Raw genomic sequence first — 18,590 nt, 5'->3', positions numbered from 1 at the left:
ATTTGCATTTGATTAGGTACTTTTCCTCACATGTGAATAAAATGCAACTTTGCTATCAGTTTTTGATGTGCAAAGTAAGCCTTTCCGAGCTGGTGTGATGAAAATTAACTATCGATACTTTCCCCTAATAAGTGACCACCCCTTTTAACTTCATTAGTACTTGTATGTGTTATTAATAAATATTATTTTGGAGTCGATGACATAGTGATACGATGTTATTACGATGTGAGATTGCACAGCCAAACGTGTAGCATGGCCTGACGTCTATAGGTAGGTACGTCTATATAAGAGGAAGCCTGAAAGTTGCACCCATAGTAGTAAAAGTAAGAGCGAATGGCCTAGCGTGATACGGGCATGTGATGCGATGCGGAGGGATGAACGTCATGTGACGAGAAAGGTATTACGAATGAATATGGTGGGAAGTAACGGGAGAGGAAAACGGAGAAAAAGGTGGATGGATTGTGTCCTACAACATTTTACATTACCTACAACATTACAGTCTGCTTAGCCCTAAATAGAGCTCGACCTATTGTCGATCAATTCACATATGACGTCCTTGTCGCCTTAGAGTTTTCCCGGTTGCATTCTATATGGAGCCCTAGTTCGCTTTGGAAATAAATCCCAAGAATTGGCCCAGGCACAAGTTTTTACTAAAGCACCTTTTCTGACCGTACAATTCTTAATTTTTCAGTATATATGAAAACATTCGAATATAAATGGCGCTTATTAGGTTGCCAAATCGGACCCCTTCTCCTTAAGGATGCAATCGGGAAATCAGAGCGTGATAAATGGGAATCATACTTTTTATCACGCTATACATTCGAAGGGTGAGATGGTGACATTGTACAAATTAAATTAGGGTTTCGTTTACCAATCATAAATATTTTATTTTCACATTCACATTACATATTTTTGGAGCCGATTAAGAACATGGCTGTGTTTCCGATGGTGCCGCGATGCAACAAGAGGTAATAGTAGAATTGACGTCCTTAGCGGCCGAAGAAATCCCAAAATGAAATCGGATTCCTCTCCCAATTCCCCTGCTGGTTCCAACCTTGCTGGTCCCATCCTTGCTGGTCCCATCCTTGCTGGTTCCATCCTTGCTGGTTCGATGCTTCACCTGCCGGCATACCGGCTTTTCTGCGGAAAACGGAATTACGAATTACTCGAAGAATCTGTTTATAACGCAAAGTAGATAATAAACAATCACATCAATAACATAAAATAAAATTAATCAATAATAAATAAATTTATAATAAAATAAATAAATAAAACAACATAACTCGGTGATCGTGATCGGCTAGTCACCAAAAATTCATCAATGCCCAATAATTTACCTAAAAACTAGCCATCTGGTTAAACATTGCAGTCAATGGCTTGGCTGGTTGTTAGTCAGCCATTCAATTAGATGCCTGCGTTTAATGAACGGGCTAGGCGACTACTTAGGTAGCGAATTTAACCAGTTGGCTGCGGCTTATACATACCATTGACATAGATATAGAGGGACTCCTTACAGGGAATAATAATGAGGCAGGACAGGGGCCAGTACAGCGGTGTGACACCGCTACAACGCGATTGGTTGATGAGTTCACATCACGCGCGTGATTGGTTGATGAGTTCGCATCACGTGCGCTATTGGTCGCAACTAGTTGCGTTAAACTGCACGATTGGCCGGAATTCGTGAGTGACACCGCTGAACTAGTACCATTTTTAGTGCTCGTAAGGCCAGTCCTTAGATAATAAAACATACAGTTTCATGCCAGATATTTGGATTGTTTACTTACTGGGTTTCCACGGCGGGGGAGCAGGCGACAAAGCTCACGGCGACGGCGATGACGGCCAACATGAACAACTGTTGGTCAAGCACAAAATAGCATACATTAATAGTAGATTGTGTCACAAGAGAGCAAAATTACATATTTACGGCGTGAGCGTACATTGAATACTGAACGAAGAGAAGGATTCTAAAGATTCTGAGCGTAGTGAGGGATTCAAGTGTGCCCAGGGTGGAAATAATTTTGCTGCGTTTCACATCACCTAATAGAACATTATTAAGTTCTATAGGTAATATTATTTGAGCTAAAAAATAGTATACAAAAAGGTGGCATATTGATCCGTTCTAGCAGGGAAGGAAAATGCCACTTTCTTTTTGGGAGCTTTTGCAGGAATCTGGTTATATTTAAATTATGTAGGTACTGTGTATGTAAATAAGTTTAAAACCCCAAATTATAACAGTTTTATCTGTCTTGAATCAATCAAAATTATGTGGTTAACGATTAACAATAGGTACTACTCTTCTTCTTCTTTGACCAACCCTCTTCCCAGCTCATCTGGGGTCGGGTCTCCTTGTACGTTTGCGCCAGAGAGCTCTGTTCTGGGTTGTCTGCGTAGTTAGGCAGAATAGGTACTACTAACCGTTTTAATGAACATGGTGTAAGTTATCTTCTCGACGGTAGCCTGAGACTGATGCTGCGATGAAATTTGATCAACTATTTATATATAATGAACTTCGTTCAGATATAGACTTTTTTATAACTTGGCACTGCGGGTAATTTTAGGTCTTTTGATTATAGTCAGTGTTAATAATTAAGTGAACGTCGGACTCGCGCACGAAGGGTTCCGTACCATTACCCAAAAAACGGCATAAAAAAAACATGTTTGTTGTATGGGAGCCCGATTTAAATATATTATTTTAGTCTGTTTTTAGTATTTGTTGTTATAGCGGCAACAGAAATACATCATCTGTGAAAATTTCAACTGTTTAGCTATCACGGTTCATGAGATACAGCCTGGTGACAGACAGACGGACAGTGAAGTCTTAGTAGTAGGGTCCCGTTTTTACCCTTTGGGTACGGAACCCTAAAAACCAGCCGAAGCCTCGGCACGGACAGACGGACATGGCGAAACTATACAAAATATTTAAATAAAAATATTTTATTTACCAAAAAGTGTACAGGATTTTCTTAACCCATGACCGCCACACTAAAGTATGAGTATGTTGAAACAATAACAATTTTAAACAAATACCTAGGTATAAGGGTTCCCAGTTGACTACGGAACCCTAAAAATTCAGCCGAAACTTATTTCATGCAAGGTGAAATGTATTAATTTATCCTGTAATTTTCATTCTTAGTGTTACATCATTATTCGGCACAGCCTTCAATTTTTTTGTCGATCTTTATTTATTTTATAGTAGGCTAATAAATGGTTTTAAAGATAATGTCAATTAATTTACGATTCGCACGCAAGATGGAAATTAATTGAGGATTGCGATAAATTTTTTTTATTAAAAAATGAATCTAAGGGAAATGGTGTATGTTGTACAGTCAACGGTAAAAATATGGGTGTACAAATCATTTCAAAAATATGTCCCATAACTCTTATGTCAGTGAATTAAGAACTATGGGACATATTTTTGAGTAAGTTGTCTACACCCATATTTTTACCGTTGACTGTAAGTACCTATATTTATAAGATTTTTTTTTTATAAATATATAAATTATTTATAAATACTTAGTTGTATTCATTTATATTAATTCTTTACCCATATAACAAGAGCGGGTGTTTTGGGAACAATCAAGTAAGTTTATGTGAAAACATGAAAATGACTATTCCCCTTTGTTTTTTATAATTATCAATCAACAGCATAATTAACACTGACCATAATCAAAAGACAAATTACCTGCAATGTCAAGTTATAAAAAAGTTTATTTTTGAACTCGGTCGATTATAAATAGTTGAGCGAATTTCACCACAGCATCAGTCTGAGGCTACCGTCGAGAAGATAACTTACAATCATGTTCATCAAAACGGTTAGTCATTTTTAATTATTTATAACAATCACTTTTATTATTCAAATAAGTTACACAGCATGACAGTATACTTCTGATCTGACTTAACTTAACTTAAGTGGCAGTGGGCGGGGCACATTGCCCGTAGAACCGATGGCCGTTGAGGCGGAAAGGTTCTCGAGTGGCGACCACGTACCGGAAGGCGCAGCGTGGGTAGACCCCCATAAGGTGGGCTGATGACCTGGTGAAGGTCGCGGGAGTACGCTAGATGCGGGTGGCGTAAGACCGGTAATTGTGGCACTCTTTGGGGGAGGCCTATGTCCAGCAGCGGACGTCCTCTGGCTGATATGATGATGATCACAATCACAGGCAGATATTTATTTGATTCTTAGACAGCTGGAACTATTATAATTTGGGGATTTAACCTTATTATTTATACCAGCGGTCGGCAACAAGCGGCCCGCGGGCCGCATGCGGCCCGCGAATCTCTCACTTGTGGCCCGCGAGCCTCCCTGGCTGTTTTGTATGTAATATTGACAAACGACAATGTCTGATAAAGTCATAAATATTAACAAAGTGTGGCCGTGGTGTGGCCCGCGTCAACTTCGTTACTTAACTACTATGTGGCAAGGGCCCCTTGGCTGCTAAAAGATTGCCGACCGGTGATTTATACTAACACACAGTACAGGATTTAAATCTAACCGGATACCTGCAAAAGCTCCCAGCTAAGAAAATGCCACTTGGATCCCAAGTGGCATTTTCGTTCCCTGTTAGGAGGGATAAAAGTGGCGTTTTTCTTCCTTGCGAGGGGAGATCACAGTGGCATTTTACTATTGTATAACACTTTTTTTGCATACTATTCTTTAGCTTAAATAATATTTTGGAACATAATAACTCCTCATAGGCGACGTGAAAAGCAGTATGTATGACATGGTAGCAAAATTATTTCTCCTAACACTTAAATCCCTCACTGCGCTCGGGCTTATATTTTAGAATCCTTAGCTTCGTTCAGGATTCAAATTCAATGTTCGCCCGCGTCGTAAATAAGTCATTTTGCTCCCTTGTGACACAATCAACTTTCTTCTTTCTTCTTGACCAACAGTTGTTTGTGTTGGCCGTCGTCGCCGTCGCCGTGGGCTTTGTCGCCTGCTCCCCCGCCGTGGAAACCCAGTAAGTAAACAATCCAAATATCTGGCATAAAACTGTAGATATGTATATGCCAAGAACCTATCTCATCGCATAATAATTGATTGTCGTAATGTAATATTACGCATAAATCTCTTTTCGCATATTTTTTCTCCAGCTGAAACAGAAAGTATTATCGAAATTATTTTGCATAGGTTGTCTAGAATAGGGTAGGTTAGGTTAGGTTTGTGTTATAATTTTTCAGAAATGTTAATACCTATTTCCAGCACAATAACAATTATGCGAAATGAGTTTTATGCGTAACATTACATTAGGATAATCAATTATTATGCGACTCAATATGGACCCGTATATGCCGCAGCCGGGGTCCCGTTGTTTCCCATAAAGTTTTAAGTCATAAATGTCATAATGTATTGTCATATTATCTTTAGTCATAAAACTGAAACCGTTAACTTCTCAGGATTTTCGTAAAGTTATCCTATAGATAGGTTAGGTTTATTTTATGGGAATCCTGAAAAGTGACGCGTTTCTGAACCAAATAAATTATGACTAAAGAAAATGCGGGCAAACAATACATTATCACTTAAAACTTTTTGGGAAACAATAGTGTTCGGGATTCTTCGGATGTCCTCCCCACCTCTAAGAGGACAACGGCCAACGCTGCAAGCCCAGATTGCATACGACATTGACGCGCTCGCACGTACTTGCGTCCTTCTTAAAATTTTGATTAAAATAAAGCCAAATTATGTAATTAATTATCTTCAACGATTAAACGAATCATCAAGAAAGCATTTTTTAATTGAAGAAACCAATCAACCATATTTTTGGACCTATCGACCCGGACGTCATGCCTTATGATTTGAAGCCTAACCAGGATCTTCTGCCACATTAAGCATTAAGAAGAGGATCTCTTTATGGATTGCCTAAAATCGGTGACGTGACGGTGTAATGTGAGCCAGTGATTACAAGCGAAATCCACATAGCAACAAGCGAGCGGTCAGAGTGAGTCCGAACCATTTTGTTTGCCCCTTAGGTATTTGTAACTTTGTGCCTAAATCACTGCCTTCTTATAGTTATTTTATTAATTATTGTGTAGATTATATCCCCCTGAATCGAATTTTACAATAAACCGCATTAAGGATCGGTTAATTTCCATAATATTTCAAGTTAAAATCTTTAAAATTATAACTACACATCTAATTATCCTAAACGCGAGCGGCCGGGCGCTGCATAGCGATAAGGAATACAAAAGGCAGTGAGTACTTGCATTCTGGTATGCCGATAGATTTATTATTACCCGTTTTTTTGCAATAACTCTTAAATAATTTATGCTCGGAAATTTCCTACACTAAAATTACGTTTTCCTGTCAATTATTTCGTGTATTCATTTAATGTTATTTCGCCTTTTCTTTCAATATCGTAAATATTGAAATGTAAATGGGTTTATTTCGTATTTGAGTATTATTTTGAATTAATTTATTGGTTTGATTAGTTCGACTAGTGCGAATTAAATCAAATAAATTGGAATTATTTAATGTTTAAGCATTTATATGTTGGTATGAAAAAACAGTAATTAAAATTATTGAACGATTGTTGCTAACTATTAGATATTTCATTTAATTGGGAAATATTTACGTGCTATTAAACAATAGTATTAGTGAATATTAATTATTGTTGCAACTTGTAACTATATACATAAATATTATAATTTAATTTCAATCATATTAGAAACTTTATTTAAACATAATGGCACGATTAGCCGAGCTGGTGAAAAAACGGGGAACTTATAAAGGTCGTTTAACGAAATTTCAAACGTATGTAGATGCTTTTAAGGATGTTTTACATTGCAGTGAAGTCGAGGTTTTGGAATTAAAGCTACGTATGTCTAACATTGAAGCGATGTTTGCGGAGTTCGAGGAGGTTCAGACCAGCATCGAATGCCTGTCTCTCCCGGAGGATGAGGTTCAGACACAAACAGCACAAAGGTCAGATTTTGAATCACAATATTTTGCCGTGCTGGCCAGGGCCCAAGAGATATGTAACGCAAATAAATGTAACAAAAGGCCCGGCAGACGTGTTGCTTCTGAAACCTTCTACTCTTCGGCCGGCGAGAGTGATGATGACGTCGCGTCGGTGAAACAGGTACATAAAGGCGTTGCTAGTGTTAAATTACCCATTATTCAAATACCTAAATATAGCGGCGATTATGAGAGTTGGCTTGAATTCCGTGACGTTTTTACCTCTCTTATACATTCGAATAAAAACATTGGCGATATTCAAAAATTCCATTATTTACGAGCTTCCTTGGAGGGAGGCGCTGCTCAAATCATACGTGCGTTAGAGTTTTCTGCATCCAACTATACTTTAGCGTCGAAATCTTTATGCGAACGCTTTGATAATACTAGGCTATTAGTGCAAAACCACGTAAAGGCAATTTTTGATGAAGAGGCAATAAAAAAGGAGTCTGCTTCATCCATACGTAGGGTTGTAGATGCATGTAATAAAAATTTGCGCGCGTTACAAATTTTGGGCGAACCAGTGGAGAGTTGGGATACACTTATTGTTTACATTATATCCACGAAGTTGGACACTCTCACACTTCGCGAATGGGAAGAGCACAAAGTTACACACGAGAAAATTACATTAGATATATTCATTAAATTTCTTAAAAATAGGGCAGACATCTTGGAGACTATTGAGTTAAGTAAAACGACAAGTAACAATAAACAAGATTCATCATCGAAGGTTACAAATAGACATGTTCGTGGCTTAGCTGCAGTTGTGAAGCCTGCCTTTAAAAAATACAATTGTCCACATTGTAAAGGTGATCATCCCTTGTATTTATGCAATCAGTTTGCTCAGCTGGATATAAACGCTAGAGAACAATTTGTGGAACGAATGAAATTATGCAGTAATTGTTTAAGGGCAGGTCATAACTTACGCGCGTGTAGACTCGGGCCGTGCCGACAATGCGGCAACAAGCACAATTCTTTATTGCATAGGGACTCGAGCTCCACCAGTAATGCGGCACCGGACACAGCAGCTCCGAGCACGTCGGCTCCGCGCGCTGCGCCCGCTGCAGCTCAAGCTGAATCAAAGGCAGCTAATGACGTTATCACGTCCATGTCAGCGACTAATAAACAATCTTCGAGCTCGAATCGTCGAGCTCTTCTTGCCACAGCGATGATTCAGGTTGTAGACGTTCATGGTAGACCTCATGAAGTTAGGGCAATGTTAGATTCCGGTAGTGAATCCTGCTTCATGACAGAGTCACTTTACCAGTCATTAGGTCTACAGTCTCAGAATATCACATCCACAATAACTGGCTTTCAAGACCAGGTTTCTGTGGTAAAAAAGGAATGCGAAGCTATAATACAGTCCAGAATTAATTCATTCAAAGCAAGCATTAAGTTCTTAGTGTCGCCAGTCATAACTTCAACCCATGATGAAGTCTTTAATGTAGGCACACTAAATATCCCTTCGGGAATTACGCTAGCAGACCCAGAATTCTTTAATCCGTCAAGTTACGATATATTACTTGGCGTGGATATATTTTGGGATCTGATATGCTCTAATAAAATTAAATTAGGCAAGGGTCGTCCACTTCTTGTAGAAACTGTGTTCGGATACATAGTTTCTGGCCCCACTGGCCAACGGACGTCAAGCAAGATTTTATGCAATTTCACGAAATTCGATGAAATTCAAGATCAGCTTTCTAAGTTCTGGCAGATAGAGGAAGTTCCAGCCATTAAGGAACCGGTGTATACTACTGAGGAGGAGTTGTGCGAACAACACTTTAAGCAAAACATGTCACGTAAAGAAGACGGTAGATTCTCAGTAGGAATTCCTCTGAAAACCAGTGAAACCGAACTTGGCCATTCGTTCGAACGTGCCAAGTCGTGTTTTTTGGCGCTAGAACGCCGGCTAATGAACCAGCCTTCGTTGAGGCTCATGTATGTTGATTTCATGAAGGAATATTTATCATTAGGTCACATGACATTAAGTGACATAGATAATCCTCATGAAAATTCGTACTTTACGCCACATCATGGCGTGTTGCGTGAGCAAAGCACCACGACAAAGTTAAGAGTCGTATTCAATGCAAGTGCGCCTACCAGCTCTGGCTTATCCCTAAACGATATCCAGATGGTAGGGCCCACAATACAGAGCGACTTGCTTTCTATACTTTTACGATTTCGGCAACACCGCTATGTGATGGCAGGTGACATCGAAAAAATGTACAGACAGGTGCTCGTTAATGAAAATCAACGTCACCTGCAGCAAATAATTTGGCGTGACGACCCATCAAAGCCCCTCCAGACGTATACTCTAAACACAGTCACTTATGGCACAGCCTCGGCTCCGTTCTTGTCTGTACGTTGCCTTAAGCAAATTGCGGACGAATGTGACAATGAACTGGTGCGCAAGGTCATTAGTGAAGACTGTTACGTTGATGATCTGTTGACGGGGCAAGAAACTGCCGAGAGTCTCTTAGAACTTCGTGCTCTGATTTCAAAGGAACTGGCGTCAGGTTGTTTCAACCTGAGAAAATTCCGATCGAACCTTCCTACATGTAGCGACGCGTCCGACAGTAGCGTTGGTTCAGCCATTGTCGATTTGAGCGAGCACGAACAGTCGAAGACTTTGGGCCTAAAATGGTCGCCGTCAGACGATGTTCTGCAATTCGATATAAAGACTGATCCCACTCTAGATGTCACCAAGAGAGTGATCTTATCCACGATTTCTCAAATTTTTGACCCTCTTGGGCTGCTTAGCATTTTCATTATTATCGGAAAGGTCATCCTCCAGAAACTCTGGTTGCTCAAAGTGAGTTGGGATAGTCCATTGCCTTCAGACATCGTCAAGTCATGGCTTAAGTTTGTACTCGATTTAAGTCACCTTCAGAAACTCAAGATACCACGACACGTGGTATGCGAGAATGCAAACAACATACAACTACACGTATTTTGCGATGCATCTAAGGATGCTTATGGCGCTTGCGTTTACGTTAGGTCCGTAGATTCGTTGGGCAATGTAAGGGTTCGTCTCTTATGCTCAAAAACGCGCGTCAGTCCAATAAAGGCCATGACGATCCCGCGTCTTGAACTTTGCGGCTCTTTGGTGGCGGCTAAGCTCTTGGACAAGGTTTTGCTAACTATACGACTGCATGTGGACAGTTGTTTCTTGTGGACAGACTCCGCTGTGGTCTTAGGTTGGCTCAAAACGCCACCAAATAGGTTAAAGCCATTTGTTAAAAATCGGGTGGCTGACATACAAGAAATGACCAAATCACATTTCTGGCGTCATGTGCCTACTGCCAGCAACCCTGCGGATTTATTGAGTAGAGGTGTTAGTGCTGCACAAGATGATAAATTAGAATTTTGGTTTAGTGGACCCAAATTCTTGTTAGAAACTGAATACTCGTGGCCGAACAAGTCTTTCGATCAAGGTCAATCAGAATTGCCCGAAGTAAGATCAAATGTAGCATCAATCAATATCAAAGAAAAGGAGTTGTTTCCATTTGCACGTTTCTCAAGTCTACGTAAACTTAAAAATATCATGGCTTATGTACAACGTTTCATTGCAAATTGCAAAACTAAAATTAAAACAAAGGGCACTTTATCATTGTCTGAAAAACAATCCGCATACGATTCTTTAATAAAACTGTCGCAAAAGGAATCATTCGACGAATATGATATTTTAGCTAAAGGTAAACCGTTACCTACAAAAAACAAACTGTTGTCGTTAAGCCCGTTTATTGACGAAAAGGGTCTAATTAGAGTAGGTGGTAGAATTAAAAACGGTAATTTTACATTCGAAAAGAAACATCCAATCTTACTCGTGTCTAAACATATTTTAACTAAACTAATATTTCGTTTCGAACATATACGCTTAATGCACACAGGACCTCAACATTTGCTAGCTTCAATTCACGAGGAGTTTTGGCCTATCGGGCGCCGTAATTTAGCTCGTTCTATTGTACACAATTGCCAGCGTTGCTTTCGTCTCAACGCACAGACAGCCCGTCCGATGATGGGAAATTTACCTGAGAAGCGCCTTCAGCCTGGCTATCCATTCCAGACTACAGGAATGGATTACGCGGGTCCTATATTAGCACTTAATAAGAGAGGTCGCGGTAGCAAGACAGAAAAGGTATACATCGTCATATTTATCTGTTTCACCACCAAATGCGTACATCTCGAACTCGTCAGTTCGCTATGTAAAGATTCCTTCCTAGCCACGTTGCGTCGCTTCATTGCTAGACGATCTAAACCTGCTACCTTATTCTCCGATAATGGAACTCAGTTCGTGGGAGCACGAAATGAGCTTTATAAGTTCCTTAACGATAATGCAAGTTCTATAATTGATGAAATGTCTAATGAGCGTATATATAGACTTCAAATTCATACCTGCATATGCACCACACATGGCCGGTCTGTGGGAAGCCAATATAAAATGCATAAAAGCCCATTTACATCGCGTGTTAGGGAACGCACACTTAGTATTTGAAGACCTCTATACAATTTTAGTTCAAATTGAGGCCTTACTAAACTCACGTCCCTTAACCCCACTCTCGACTGACCCACGTGACATGAGACCTTTGACCCCGGGGCACTTTTTGGTAGGACGACCGATGACTGCTTTGCCCTCGCCTCCGCTTGTCGACGTTAACCAGAACCGTCTCACTCGTTTTGAAAGGCTGGAGCAGTTACGCCAACACTTTTGGGCCAGGTGGCACAAGGAGTACATTACTGAACTTCAACAACGCACCAAGTGGCGCACGTCTAAGGGTCAACAACTAAAAAAGGGAGCATTAGTCCTCATTAAAGAAGAAGGACTCCCGCCGATGAAGTGGCGACTGGGCCGCATCACAGAGATATATCCAGGGAGCGACGGAATCGCCAGGGTCGCGGATATCAACACTGCAAGAGGAGTGATACGCCGTGGCTTCAACCGCATCTGCCCGTTGCCTACCACTGACATCGACGAGTTGAAAGTTAACCCTTTCAACGCCGGGGGGCATGTTCGGGATTCTTCGGATGTCCTCCCCACCTCTAAGAGGACAACGGCCAACGCTGCAAGCCCAGATTGCATACGACATTGACGCGCTCGCACGTACTTGCGTCCTTCTTAAAATTTTGATTAAAATAAAGCCAAATTATGTAATTAATTATCTTCAACGATTAAACGAATCATCAAGAAAGCATTTTTTAATTGAAGAAACCAATCAACCAAATAGAGACCCGCTCATGGTTAAATTCGTTAGCTAAGTAGTCGCCTAGCCCGTTCATTAAACGCAGGCGTCTAATTGAATGGCTGAACAGTAACAACCTTCCAAGCCATTGACTGCAATATTTAACGATGGCTGAACATCGTTTTAGGTACCTCAATTATTTAGCATTGATGAATTTATAACGTTCGGTTAGGTTATGTTTTTGTATTTATTTATTTATTTTATTGTAAATTTAATTATTAGTATATTCGGGTAATTACGAATGTCGAAAACCGTTGGAAAATTCCGAAAACGAACTTTACGGACTCTTATTATGATGGGATTTTGGGTCATTTTCATCTGATTTTTGGAATTATCCGAATTTCGGAATTACCCGAGTAAACCTTATTTTTTAATTTTATTTTAAGTTACTGAAATAAGTTCGCCTTTGTACTAATGACGAATGTTATTTTTCCTGTTTTTGTTTTGTTTTTTTGTACAATAAAGTGTTTTACTACTACTACTACTAAATATACATTTATTTTCTATTTTAAGTTATAAAGTATCCCGATCTAGCATGAGTCATCCGGTTAGTTAATTCATAATTCCGGTTTCCGCAGAATGGCCGGTATACCGGCAGGTGAAGCATCGAACCAGCAAGGATGGAACCAGCAAGGGAATTGGGAGAGCAACCCGGTTTCATTTTGGGATTGGTTCGGCCGCTAAGGACGTCAATCTACCTGACCTTTTATTGGATCGCGGCACTATCGGAAACATAACATGTAATCGGCTCCAAAAAATATTTGTATAAAAACTAATTCTTATGTAAATGTGAAAATAAAAATTATATGATTGTTAACGAAACCCTACTTTAAATTTGTACAATGTCACCATCTCGCCCATCGACTGTAATGGCTCCTCTACACGATGGGCCAACGCCGGCCACTCCAAGTAGAATGAGATAGCAATATCACTAGCTCCCTCTAACGCATAAATGGGTCCCTTGGAGTGGCCGGCGTTGGCCCATCGTGTAGAGGAGCCATAAAAGTATGATTCCCTTTGAAGGTAAACGTTATAGTGCTTGACATGCTAATGCCCAATAGATGGCACCTTGCTGTCACCTCTAATGACAATGACTTAAGTTTTAAGATGACATATACTGGGCCCGCGTTGAGCACCAGTACGTTTACCTTATCACGCTCTGATTTCCCGCTTGCATCCTAAAGGAGAAGGTGTCCGATTTGGCAACCTAATAAAGCGCCATTTGTATTCGAATGTTTTCATAATAAGTATACTGTAAAATTAAGAATATGATGGTCAGAAAAAGGTGGTTTATTAAAAACATGTGGGTGAGCCAATTCTTGGGATTAGTTTTCCAAAGCGAACCATGGCTCCTGTAGGATGCAACCGGGAAAACGCTAAGGCGACAAGGACGTCATATGTGAATTGATCGACAATAATTGAGTTCTATTTAGGGCTAAGCAGACTGTAATGTTGCAGGTTATGTAAAATGGCATAGGATACAACTGTGGTGCCACACGCATCAGCATAGTGTTTTATTAAGTCGAAGAGCGCCAATATGTGATACTCTCATATCTGTAATGTAATAATAAAACTTTATTACGCGAAAAAGGCAAGTATCTTTCAAGGATGACTTTAAGCTAGACCGGGCCGGGACCGGGCCGGAATTTCTGGCGCTTCATTTTCTATGGAAAGCACCACGTGACCACCAACCAGCCCTCATAGAAAATGCCATGTCGAACGCCTCAGCCCGAGCGCAGCCCGGTCTAGTGTGATTCATGATTCATCCTTTAATAGGTTGTAGAAGAGATGAGGTTGTAAAGGCAAGTATACAAGTACAAATGAACTTAAAAGGGGTGTTCTCTTAGTGTTAGGGAAAAGCACGGGGAAAAGTAATGATAATTTGGGGCATTACCTATGAAAAGGGACCTTATTGTCGATGGCGCTTACGCTGCACTGCATCGCGCGGCATAGTATACATATCGGAGCTTCGTTAATAATGGCGTAAGCGCCATCGAGGTCCCTTTACATGAGGTCCCTTTACATAGATAACGTCACATTTTATTTATCGATAAGGGAACTTCCTCCTGTCATTCAATTTTGCTCCCGATTTCAATCAAATTGTTTTTTTTTCAATCCGATGTCTGCTTACAACACAGCAGTAGGTAAGGGTAGCTAAATAAAGGAACTCAAAGATATAAAACAAACAATTTAATTACATATATTGATTAGAAAATGATTATCCTTCCGGTCAGTTATTGCCTTTTTGTGTAACGGTATGTTAATAGGTAGAATTGTTTATAATTTTTGCAAGTAAAATTTGCAACGTCGCGTATATAAATAATTATGATTATAGATGACTGACCATTTATGATGGAAAATATTCATAGGTGTACTTAATACATACTCTATACATTTTCTGCATTAATATTTTGCTTCGCTACTTCGACGTCGTAACATGCCCTAAGGGGGTATTAAAAAAATGGTACTATTTACTTTTTATCAAAAACCATAAACTTTTGGGTTATTAAGACTCAGAATCACGAGTAGCTACTATTGAATGAGACAAAGAAAATGGTGTCCCCAATTTTTCATACTAAATTTTGTGACGGTCCATACAAAAGGTATGTGAAAATACGTCATAAGTAATTTTTTTAGGACACATTTTTTCTTTTTAAATCGATAGTGATTCTTAGTGATAACCCAAAAGTTGATGGATTTTCGAAAGAAGTTAATTGTACACTTTGGGATCATCCATTAATTACGTCACATGAATTTCTAGGTTTTTTGACCCCTCCCCCCTCCTTGTCACACTTGGTCACATTTTGCAAATCCTTCCCCACCTGTTGTGACGTCACATTTTAGGCAATTTTGTTTTCAACGAAATCGGCAATACTAACTATGCATTATTTTTTTTATTAAAAAATTATTTTGATAAAGGAAATACTAGTAATTTTATAACACAAAACCAATTAGGAACGAAAATTATCTACTTGAAAAGCCTCATTATTTAAATGTACAGCGAATAAAAAAATATTAATTAATTTTCGGTTACTGATGAATAGTGATGAAGTTAAAATGACGTCACAATGTTTGTGACGTGACCCTAGACGTGTGACGTAATTAATGGATGACCCCTTTTAAGTGAAGGAGCATTCCATGGGCTGTCCCGTACAAACGCATTTTATTTCCAGTGTTGCGACTTTTTTTTCTTCATTTAAAGTAGCCAATTCTTTTTCTGCGCATAATTTTGACCATTTGTCATAGAAAAGGAAACTCTTGTATCTGCAAATCTTCAGAAAATCGCGTTTGTATGTACGGGACAAATGGTAGACAATTTCAGGTTTGGTGCAACATAGACACACGCTGTTTTAGTCATCCCACACGTCTTGCTGAGCACTTGGAAAAGTGGTACCCAAGATAGAGCTGATGCTGAACCCTCGCAGTACCTAGTGGAACTCAGGTTTGGTGCAACCTAGACACACGCTGTTTTGGTCATTCGACAGGTCTTGATGAGGACTTGGGAGACCAGTACCCAAGATAGAGCTGATGATGAACCCTCGCAGTACCTACTGGAACTCAGGTTTGATGCAACATAGACACATGCTGTTTTGGTCATTCGACACGTCTTAATGAGCACTTGGGAGAGCAGTACCCAAGATAGAGCTGATGCTGAACCCTCGCAGCACCTAGTGGAACTCAGGTTTGGTGCAACATAGATACACGCTGTTTTGGTCATCCAGCACGTCTTGATGAGCACTTGGAAAAGTGGTACCCAAGATAGAGCTGATGCTGAACCCTCGCAGTACCTAGTGGAACTCAGGTTTGGTGCAACATAGACACACGCTGTTTTGGTCATTCGATACGTTTTGATGAGCACTTGGGAGAGCAGTACCCAAGATAGATCTGATGATGAACCCTCGCAGTACCTACTGGAACTCAGGTTTGATGCAACATAGAGACATGCTGTTTTGGTCATTCGACACGTCTTGATGAGCACTTGGGAGAGCAGTACCCAAGATAGAGCTGATGCTGAACCCTCGCAGTACCTAGTGGAACTCAGGTTTGGTGCAAGGTCAGGTCAGGTCAGGTCCGGATTCAGGTTCAGATAAGAACCGGGATCCAGGTCCAGGTCCGACTCCGGGTTTGAGTCATGGTCCGGGTCCGAGTCACAGTCCCGGTCCGAGTCCGGGCCCGAGTCTGGTTCCGGGTCCCAGCCCCAGTCCCAATCCAAGTCTAAATCTAAATCGCCAAACGTGTACTATGCATTGTTGAAGAGTTCTGTTCTGATCATCATCAGCAGTTCCACTTCATCAAATGCGACAGTTTTTAATGAAAATGCTTGATTTTGTGATGAAAATCCAAAAGTCACTATACGCATGCCTTTAAGATTTGAGGAGTTCCCTCGATTCCTCATGGATCCCATCATCAGAACTCGAGATTGACAAAAATGTGACTTAAAAACTTAACTTGCTTAACAAACATAACGAAGAGGACAAATCGCCAAACGTGAACTATGCGTCGTTGAAGAGTTCCGTTCTGATCTTCATCAGCAGTTCCACTTCATCAAATGTCACTTTTGTGAATGTATATGCTTGATTTGTAAATAAAAACACAAAAATCACTATATATATGCCTTTAAGATTTGAGGAGTTCCCTCGATTCTTCATGGATCCCATCATCAGAACTGGGTTTTGACAAAAACGGGACCAATCTGTATGCATATACATACAATGAAAAAAAATTTTCTAAATCGGTCAGGTAAACAAACGTTAAGCATTAAGTTTTCAGATTATCATCATCATTCGCTTGCCCTTGCCCCATTCATTTGGGGTCGACGCAGCATGTCTTTTTCTTTTCATCCATACCTCTCTCTCTCGCCACTCATCTCATCACACAATAAACAAAATTAGCATGTTTTCACCTTTTTACAAAACATTTTAATATATGTCTAAAACTAAAAACCCTCATAAGGTACCTTTTCCCGTGGAACGTCACAAATCTAGTTTGAGTATATGTAACGTGGATTTTAAATAGTTATCGATCACCTGTCATATGGCAGGTGAATGACGCTTCGTTCACCTGCCATTGCATCGTTCACCTGACTTTTTTGGACAGGTTAACGAGACTTAAGACAAAAGTGCACAAATTTCTATAATATGCAGCTTTAACGGACAGGATAGTTTTTATTCCTAAATTAACACACAAAAGCGATATAACCGCTATATAATTATATAGTTACGAGTATTAGTTGTGGTATCAGTGACATTAACCTGCCGCAAAATCTCATCCACCTGGCAGTTTTAGCCAGGTGGACGATATGCAGGTGATGGGGAAAATGGCAGTTATATCGCGAATACACAAAATGTATTAGCTTGATGAACTCCATACTTAGGCATATAAAACTAAACTATTGTTTACGTTACATATCTTGATAGTAATGCTATAGGTTACATAATTAGCAAGATATCGACGCCAGGATAAAGAGTACTTACCCATTACAAACTCCAATTTCCGATACTTTGTCGTTTGTGTTTTATTTGCGAAGCACAATAACCACGTCTTCGTCCTACCAGGTGATAGCTGATGAGTGACGGCTTCGGCTCGTGCGGAGTGAGACGGGATAGGTGCGGTGGGGGTTATACAATCGTCGTGAACGTGACGCGCCAGGTGACTGTTAAGAATTGCCTTGGACAAACTTTGAAGCCGAATAACTTAAAATATATGTATAATATTGTTATGCGATAGTAATACTTTAAAAGTTAAGGATATATGTTAATAAAATACGGTAATAACGTTAAATTAAGTTAAGGTAACGGCGGCTATTAACGCGGGTATCAAAATCGACGTCTAACACCGCGGTGTTTACAAATACGCATTTTGCAAGCAAACAGATTTATTCCCTAAGAAATAAAGTATACACAAAACAAGCTCATTCATTGGTCTATCGTGCCCATTAGTGAGCATTTGTGTGAGGGTAACAAAAAACTCGCGATTCGTCAGTTTGTGCGACGGCGGCGCAAGAGCCGGTTATTCCATACAGACGCGTGACGCCACAGTTAAGTGCACTCCAATCTTACTTAGTGTTAATAATAATAATAATATTCTTTATTGTGCACAATGATTGAATACAGCAAATTAACAAACAAAAAAAAAACTAAGCAACAACAGGCGGTCTTATCGCTAAAGAGCGATCTCTTCCAGACAACCTTCGGGTAGTAGAAATTATCGAAGGGAAGAAATAAGTATAAGGGTAGCAAAAAATAAATGAAGTGCAAGAACAGGAAAAAAATAAAACCAGCACAACTAAATATATAACAATATGAATACATACATTAATAAGATATATAGCTAAATAAATAAATATATAAATAAATACATATATACATAAATATATCATCAGTGTTTTACGTAATAGT

The 18,590-nt window shown here is 39.7% G+C and overlaps 1 protein-coding gene across 1 annotated transcript; it reads left to right on the top strand.

Annotated features, from left to right (window-relative positions):
• The first annotated feature begins 11,349 nt into the window (after positions 1-11,349).
• Positions 11,350-12,087, top strand: LOC134676984 (uncharacterized). The gene has a single exon (XM_063535359.1). It carries the CDS (start codon positions 11,365-11,367, stop codon positions 12,040-12,042), a length of 678 nt encoding a protein of 225 aa, XP_063391429.1. The 5' UTR covers positions 11,350-11,364; the 3' UTR covers positions 12,043-12,087.
• Positions 12,088-18,590: the final 6,503 nt, after the last annotated feature.

Source organism: Cydia fagiglandana, chromosome 25, assembly GCF_963556715.1.
Source record: "Cydia fagiglandana chromosome 25, ilCydFagi1.1, whole genome shotgun sequence".
Classification (NCBI taxonomy): domain Eukaryota; kingdom Metazoa; phylum Arthropoda; class Insecta; order Lepidoptera; family Tortricidae; genus Cydia; species Cydia fagiglandana.
The sequence above is the reverse complement of the archived record's forward strand: the minus strand, read 5'-3'. Positions and strand labels throughout refer to the sequence as shown.